The sequence below is a fragment of the Myotis yumanensis genome, unplaced genomic scaffold (genome assembly GCF_028538775.1).
Source record: "Myotis yumanensis isolate MYYU_CA2020_CCGP unplaced genomic scaffold, mMyoYum1.0.hap1 SCAF_16, whole genome shotgun sequence".
Taxonomy (NCBI): domain Eukaryota; kingdom Metazoa; phylum Chordata; class Mammalia; order Chiroptera; family Vespertilionidae; genus Myotis; species Myotis yumanensis.
Window position 1 is genome coordinate 45,974,711 of NW_027223767.1, and position 8,423 is coordinate 45,983,133.

An 8,423-nucleotide genomic window follows, 5' to 3' on the forward strand; every position below is an offset into this window, starting at 1 on the left:
TTAATGGGGCGTTAACAAGGTGTCTGGGGGGCCACCGCCTGGGGTAACCAGCCCATGATGTAGAACCTTCACCTCCCAAGCAATCAGTAAGGATATTATGAATGAATGAATGAATGAATGACCCCATTGTACCAGCTGCCATGAGGTTTAGGGTGGGATCATCACAGGAATATTCTCATCTACAGTTGTTTGGCCTAAGTTTCCGGCATAATTATCTCCCTCCTCTTTTTATGTTTTTATTACTTGGCTCTGAACCAGTAGCCTGGTTTTAACTGGTTTCTGGCATGTAGGCCTTTTTGGCAAATGCCTCTCAAGCCTCTGTGGAAGCAGGGCCATACAACAAATACGGAATTTGGCCGCATTCCTCTTGATGCCCACTGAGCAGCGGTACTGGCTGGTGGACACAGCGTCGTAAATGACAAATAGAGAAAGATGTTTGCAGGGCCACCGAATGCGGCTTTATTTGCCAGTTGACTAAGGACACAGGCTCTTGAGGCAGCAGAGAACTAGAAACATCAGCAAATTAGCCTGTGGAGAGGCTGTTACTAAGAGATGGGGGCCAGGGCGCCCCCTGCAGTATCAGAGCGCCTTGCGGACAGACGGCCCACCTGGCACTGCTCAGTCTTCCTTGTTGGCCCGGCTCTCTTGGTGGCCACCGAACCCAGGTCAGGCTCGACCTGCGAAGGCACCGGCTGTCCAGCTCTGGTCCCTCCAGGATCCATCCACCAGCACTGAGGGGCTTCAGTAGCGGCCCGGGGGGCAGGGCACGCAAGGCACACAGACAGTGTGGGGCACACACACGGTGCGGGGCACACTGGGGGAGGGCACACAAGGGGGACACGAGGGAGTGGAGCACGGGTTACAGGGCAGCCTGCGGAGGAAAGGCACATGAAGGGGTTAAAGAAGCCGGAGTGGGCAGTAGGTTCTGCCCCCAATGCCTCCCAAATGCACCCACTGCTCACCTTCTCTGCTTACTTCCCTGGTCCCACCCTTCATCATCTTCATCTCTGTGACCCCAATGGCCTCCTTACTGGTCTCCCAATCCCACTCTTACCCCTTGTAGCTACTGTTAACTTGATGGCCAGAGCGATCTTCCACAGACACAAATCTAATCATCTCCCTCCCCTGCTTAAGACCTTCAGAGCCTCCCATTTGTACACAGGACAAAGAGCAACTTCCTTCAACTCAATGGTCACCTCCTCCTTGAAGCCCCCCTGGGTCTCTCTGTGTCAAATCCCCCTGTGGTACCATGTACCTCCTTCCAGAGCGGTGTGATTATTCTAGTATGAACTCTCTCCCAGTGAGCAGTGAGGTGAGCAGCCATGGATGCATGCCCCTTGCATACCTGGCCTAGAGCAGACTCTTAATAATTGACTAAATGAACTAACCAATTAATATAGAAGAAACATACGGCAAAGGGGAAAAGGATGGTCTCAGAGACTGACAGGTGCTGGCTCAAAACCAGAAACGACGCATTGGATGTTGGATGGATACCAAGGAGCCCCAGAGACAAGACAGGCAGCCCCAGGACCACATCCAGCTGGCAATGCCGGCTCTGTGTTGTCTTTTAATTTGTTGAAATATTTAAAATTCAAGAGAACTTCACATTTAAAAGAAATTCAGACTCCCCTTGAACAATCAGACAATCCAGCAATGCTGCCACTCTCCTGTAATAGAAATGCTCTGAGGGGTGGTGCCGCCCTCATTGGACAAGGCCTAGCTCCCTAGTGGTCCACAGTCCTACATGAGCCACGTCACTCAGGTATGCTAACAGCCTGGCCCTAGGAAAACATTTAACTTTGCAACTCTTGTCTTGGAGGACAATATTCTAAATGACAGAGAAGCAAGGCTGAATGTAGAATCAGAAACTACCGAGAACAGTAATCAGCCCCCAGGTGTCCACAGCACAGTGGTGTCCCGCACACAGACAACCACCAATCCCTGTGATTCTGCCTGCACTGTGGGTGGGGGCTGATGCCTCACTGACCTGATTCAGACCCGCCCCCCCTCGCACCCCCATTGCTTATTACCCCGTGGTCGGCAAACTGCGGCTCGGAGCCACATGCGGCTTTTTGGCCCCTTGAGTGTGGCTCTTCCTAAGCCTTAGGAGTACCCTATTTAAGTTAATAACAATGTACCTACCTATATAGTTTAAATTTAAAAAATTTGGCTCTCAAAAGAAATTTCAATCGTTGTACTGCTGATGTTTGGCTCTGTTGACTAATGAGTTTGCCGACCACTGAACTAGACCATGAGGGCCTCCTGAACAGTGTCCCTGTCCGGTCTCTCCTCCCTCTACTCAGCCCTTCCTCTGCATGCCACCTGTGGCATCTTCCTGAGGAGCAGCTGTGAGCTCTCACTGACTTGGTCAAGAAATGTTTACTGAGCATCTACTATGTGCCAGGTGCAGGGGGTAAGAATATTTTATATTGTCTCTGAGGTCCAGGTACTTATTTACCCTCTAGTGAGGGAGATCCGCAGTTAAGCAAATTCTATCATCTCCTCCTCAAAAGACAGCAAGGCCTCCCCGTTGCCTATAAAATAAAACCCTCCCTCTCCAGCAGGGCCTTCATGGCTCTCCATGAATGGGCCCCAACTGACCTTTCCTGTCCACCTCCCACCCAGATCATCACATGAAGCTACTTACTCCCCTCCCAGTGCTGAAACCATCCTTCTTCCCGCACCCCACCCCTCTGCGGCCCCAGTATGATCTCCAGTTGCTCATCTGCCTGGCTCTCTAAACAGATGGGAACAACTTGAGAGCAGATGCCTTATCATCATCCATCTGGGTCTTCCCCTGGCGCCTGGCACACGCTGGGCCCTTGGAAGGAGTTTGTTGACTTGGGATGGAACAGGATCTTCAATGGGCCCGGTTTAGGGAGGGCGGCATGAACGCCTGCCTGCCTGCCTTTCTTCAGATTCTATCAGCTTCCTAATCCCTTCTTAATTATGCCAGGGTTCTCCCTTCTGAGAAGATCCAATTGCTTCCTATGGCTTCCCCAACCCTCCCACGCATCTCCCGGCACAGCCTCGGCTGGGCCCACGTACTTGCAGTCCTCGCTCTCCAGCAGCCCCCGGTACGTGTTGATCTCACACTCCAGCCGGGCCCGGACGTCCAGCAGCACCTGGTACTCCTGGTTCTGCCGCTCCAGGTCACAGCGGATCTCGGCCAGCTGGGCCTCCACGTTGGTGATCAGGCACTGTATCTGGGCTAGCTGCGAGCTGTAGCGGGCCTCAGTCTCCGTCAGCATGTTCTCCAGGGAGTCCCTCTGAGGAAAGGAGATGAAATAATTATGAGGAACAGATCTATTTTCCACGGCCTGACTCAGGAAGAGCCAGAAAGAGCCAAGTCTCTCTTGGGGGTTGAGAATGACCCCTCTTTACCTAAGTCACTGTGGAAACTAAAGCCCAGAAAGGCCAAGTGACTTGTTCAAGGTTAAGCAGCTGGTAAGTGACGGACCAGGGTTGGAACACAGGTCCGTGTGATCCTAAACCCCTCTTCCTTCTCCAACCCGAGGCTGCCTTCAGGCTTCGGGTCTGAGGTTCACCGGGCTCCTTCCCTCAGGCATCATTGGGAACAGTGGTCTTTAACCCTGGCTGCACGTTAGAGTCACCCAGGCCCAAGCCCCGCCTCCAGAAACTCTGATTTCATTCTCCTGGGGAGGAACCTGGGCATTTGGTTCTTTAAATCTTCACAGGTGGGGAAGCATGGTTTTGGAAGGGCAGGCTAAGCAGAGAACAAGTGTTCTCGAGGAGTCATTTTTGACCGCAGCCACCTAACTCATGTCAGATCTGGGTCACCCATTTTATCTCTGAGCTGGGTCTTGGGAGAAACCTCCCTCCAAGAAAGGTCAGCTGGGCGAGCATCCCCAGTAGCTGCATCTGGGCCTCCTCCTCCTTCTCCTTCCGGGATGCCCGCACCTATGCTTGGTGCCAGCTGGGAGCCAGAGCTGCAGAAGAGGTGCCCCCCCCCCCCTTCCCATGGGCGCTCACCAGGCTGTGCTGGGCCTGCAGCTCGATCTCCAGCGTGTTAACTGTTCGTCTCAGATCAATGATGTCCGACTGGTAGGTCTGAAGCTGCTCAGAGCTGGTGGCCACCTGCTGGTTAAGCTCCTCCATCTGCAAGGGGGGAGACAGGAGAGGCTGGGAGTGCCTTCTCGGGGACACTGGGGAGGCCGCCCGCCGGCGAGAGGCCCACCTGCGTGTTGAACCACTCCTCCACGTCCCTGCGGTTGGTCTCCACCACCGTCTCGTACTGACACCGCATCTCTTCCAGCATCCTGTTCAGGTCCACAGGGGGCGCAGCGTCCACCTCAATGTTAAGGCGGTCCCCAAGCTGGCATCGGAGGGTGCCGACTTCCTGAAAAGGAGCAAGAGCCCCAGGCACGTGTGAAGTTGTGGGATTCGGGGCTCACCCGGCCACCGTCCCCGCGTGTTCGTCTGGGAAGCCGGGCAGCAAAAGCCTGGCTTCGCTTGGTTCAAGGCCAAGTTAGAGCAGGCGCCTCCGCAGGCTTGGCTGCCAAGGAGAGAAAGTTGTCACTGAGGCTCCAGCGTGTGCGATAGCGCCTCATTAGTGGCTTCTGGTTCAGGCCCCAGTTCCCTGATTAGGTGGGATGAGTCAGGTACCTTAGGGCACTTGGCAAATACGTGCGGTTTGTTACTTTACACTTTAGGAAACCCAGCCAGGATTCAGAGACACTTGTTCTTTCAAGTGCCAAGTCAAGAGGTTGAGAGTCAACCCAGGGAAGGAGGGAAAAACACCAGAGCTCGGGTGGGCGCTCAGCATTCCCTCCAGGACCTACAGGAGAGGAGGGAAAGCCAGAAAGGGCTGACCTGAGGCTCATGGATTAAGTCTATTAGATGCAAACAGAAAAGAAGAAGGAAGACAAGGATGGGGACAGAAGGAAGGAGACCACTGCAGTTCAACTGCCCCTGAGAAGACATGGGGCACCCAGCAGTCCAGCCTGGCAGAGACGGGCAGGTGTGGGTTCCAGAACACAACCCCCAGGTTCCAGTGCACCAACCGGCCCCGGGAGCTTGGCTCTCAGGAGAAAAACAAACGCCATGGAAATGCACCTGGCAGTCACGCAAGTCTAGGGAGTGCAGAGAAGATGGCTAGCGTTTCTGAGCACCGACCCAGGGACAGGTGTTTCAAGCCCCAGACCTCACTGAATTCTCAAAGCAACCCTGTCTGATAGTGTTGCTCCCATGTATAGATAAGGAGGCTCAGAAAGGTGAAAGGCACTGGGCAAAGTCACAGAAACAACACGTGGTAGGCAGGCCTAGGAATTCCAACCCACGTTGGTCTGACCCGAAGCCCCACGTATTTCCCACGATCTGTTTCTGCCTGACTTCCGGGCTCACCTCCTCGTGGTTCTTCTTGAGGCAGAGCAGCTCCTCCTTCAGGGACTCCACCTGGGCCTCCAGGTTGGCCTTGCACAGGGTCAGCTCGTCCAGGATCCTGCGCAGGCCGTTGGTGTCGGCCTCCACCAGCTGCCGCAGGGCCAGCTCCGTCTCATACCTGCACAAGGACAGGGTCAGCAGTGAGGGGTGGAGACGGAAATCAGGGGAGTCCTTGAACTGCTGGCACTTCTCTGACTCTCCATGAAGTGAATGGAAAGCTGCCCCCGAGCATGTGCGGGGAGAGAGGGCGCCCATCCCCGGCCAAACTCACTTGGTCCTGAAGTCGTCGGCAGCCAGCTTGGCATTATCGATGTGCACCACCATCCTGGCGTTGTCTGCCTTGGTGCACAGAACCTGGAGGCCGAAGCACACAGAGGAGGTCAGTCCAGGATAAGAAGCCAAGCGAGGAGAAGACGGTAGCTGGGGGGGTCAGCAGGTGCATAAATCCAAATACCCCATTCTGGGTACAATAAGCAATACGGAAGGAGAGACTCTCATTAAGTCTGAAGTCATTCATGGGACAGTTAGAAGGGTCCTTCATCAGCACTAACATTTACTGAAAACCCACCCCGGTCCAGGGGCTGTGCTCAGCACTTGACCTGCATCAACTCAGGGAATCCTCTTGGCAGCCCCATTAAGTAAGGACCATTATTATCCCCATTCTACAGATGGGGGAAACGGAGGCCCAGGGAAGGGAAGGGACCTCCCAAAGTCATGCAATGGAGACTACATCCCAGGCCCCTTTCCACGTTAACGGCTCTGGCTGGGTGCTCCAATGATGAGATCATTCTGTGCCCTGGGGAAGCCTCTTTTCCCTGAACATAGCTTGGTAAACGATGAGATTCCAATCTAGATGCCTGCCGTTCCAGCTGCCTTCCCAGTGAGACTGTTCAGCGCCCACGCTCACCTTCTGCTGCAGCTCCTCAATGGTCCTGAAATACGACTGGTAGTCAGGACACATGGTGGGCACTGGAGACTGGCAGACCTCTTGGATCTTGCTCTCCAGGCTGGCGTTCTCCTGCTCCAGCTGCCGCACCTTCTCCAGGTAGTTGGCCAGGCGGTCGTTCAGGAACTGCATGGTCTCCTTCTCGCTGCCATTGAAGGTCCCTTCACAGAGCCAGCTGCAGGTCCCCATGGTGCCGGAGATGCCAGCGGTGGGCCGGCAGCCACTGGGTCGGCAGGAGCTGGAGAGGTAGGTCTTGGAGAGGCAGCCGGCCGGCCGGTAGGTGGTGGGCAGGCAGACGGAAGGCACACAAGGCATGGGCTGGCAGACGTAGCCCAGGCACAGCTCGGGCCGGCAGTTCATGCCGCTGGAGCAGACAGAGGAGGCCCGGGGGCAGCTCTTGTTGGAGGCGGGTGGGCAGTTGGATGCCATGTAGGGGAGGCCCCTTCTCTCAGCTGCAGCTACCTGGATCGCCAACACCTACAGACCCCATCCCTCTGGGGCCTTTTATCCCCTTGGAGTGAGGGGGCTCGCCCTAGAAAGCGGTGTTGATGTGTACACTCGGCCTCAGAGGAAGCTGCTAATTAATTTGTAATTTGGTTTCCAATAAGCAGTTCCTTTCCTCATAAAAGAGACCAAGCTTGTCATTTGGCTAAAGCCGGCCTCCTGTCATTGATCACCAGGGGAGTTTCCGGACACATCTTCAAAGGATCGGCTCCACACTGGGCCCTCATTACCAGGGCGGGGTCCCCAAGAGACCATGGTGGCCTGGCCCTGTGCCCCCCGGGGCCTGGCTCACCGCGCCCCCGCCTGCTCCAGCCCTGAGAAAGGCACAGTCTATGGGCTGGTGGGTGCTCCTTTTAATGAGAGCGTTCCCTATGGGAAGAGGCCTGGCCCTGAAGGAGGAAGTGTGTGGGTGACAGAAGCTGCATCGATACCGGCAGTGGTAGAAATCCAGGCAGGTCGGGAAGAGAGCCTCTGAGGCTTCGGAGCACAGATCAGCTTCCTCCCCAGGGGAAGAAATAATATCTGGGGCAAGAGAACAAACTCAAGTCAGAAAGCCTTAAGAGCTAGGGACAGCCTTGCGGCTGGACACCGTTGAGAAAGATGAGGGAATGCCACTCGGGGAGAAAACCTTCAATGTCATGGACACCTCCGTGAGGCGGATGCTCTATCTTGACCGGCTCTAGATCACCCTTTCATTGCTCATTGCTCCACGTACAGGGAGCAGTGAGCAATGCAAGTCAAGTTCGAGTCTTGTTTGCTGAGATGGAGGTTGGCCAGGCTGGCACTGGCCCTACTTTCCCTTTCTGCAATGGTGGACAGGGAGGGCTCCTGTCGGGGCCTCAGAGAGGGGAGGCAGCGGGCATCAGCTTTGCAGCCCAGGGATGAGCTGCGCCAGGTGATGGGGACAGGTATCTCTAGTCATAGGAGCCTTGACATTCCTTAAGAAAGCAACAGGTGAGACCCGTGGTTTCAGTCCTTGTCTGCAATGCCCGCCAGCTCAAACACATCATGTTTAATGTGTGTGTGTTATGTAGCCACGTCCTATTCCTTCATCTTCTCAACATAATATTGGAGCATAAGCATTAGTCCTGTTTTTCACATATCTCTAGAAGTATTAGGTGGAGAGGCAGGGAAGAGAAAACCCCACCCAGCCCTATTCCCAGAAATTCATTGCTTAAGAAGAGTCAAGAGAGAGATTATGACCTTCTAACTTGCTGTGTGACCTTGGGAAAGTCACCTTACCTCTCTGGGCCTCAGTTTCCTAATGCAAATTGAAAAGGTTAGGTTTGCCCAGCTGCATGGCTCAGTGGTTGAGCATCAACCTATGAACCAGAAGGTCACAGTTCTACTCCTGGTCGGGGCACTCGATTCCCAATGTGGGGTGTGCAGGAGGCAGCCGATCAATGATTCTCTCTCACCATTGATGTTTCTATCTCTCTCTCCCTCTCTCTCTGAAATCAATAAAAATCTATTTTTTAAAAAAGTACACCATGGGGATCAGACAGTACTGAGGTCGACGTCAGAGGCGCCCTGAGCCCCCTGAACTCCCAGGGGCCTTGCCAGCAGGGCT

The 8,423-nt window shown here is 54.6% G+C and overlaps 1 protein-coding gene across 1 annotated transcript; it reads right to left on the reverse strand.

Moving 5' to 3' along the window:
- Positions 1–741: 741 nt before the first annotated feature.
- On the reverse strand, positions 742–6,778 carry KRT32 (keratin 32). Its single transcript, XM_070395408.1, has 7 exons — positions 6,311–6,778; positions 5,675–5,757; positions 5,365–5,521; positions 4,199–4,360; positions 3,994–4,119; positions 3,049–3,269; positions 742–871 (listed from the first exon to the last, which is right to left on the reverse strand). The coding sequence occupies exons 1-7, from the start codon at positions 6,776–6,778 to the stop codon at positions 742–744; spliced, it is 1,347 nt and encodes a 448-aa protein (XP_070251509.1).
- Positions 6,779–8,423: the final 1,645 nt, after the last annotated feature.

Coding starts and splice junctions, on each gene's coding strand:
- KRT32 (XM_070395408.1), bottom strand. CDS start 6,778: ATGGCATCCAACTGCCCACCCGCCTCCAACAAGAGCTGCCCCCGGGCC. Junction 4,361..5,364: donor TCAAGAAGAACCACGAGGAG/GTGAGCCCGGAA, acceptor GCTCCTTTTCAG/GAAGTCGGCACCCTCCGATG. Junction 3,270..3,993: donor TGCAGGCCCAGCACAGCCTG/GTGAGCGCCCAT, acceptor TCCTTTCCTCAG/AGGGACTCCCTGGAGAACAT.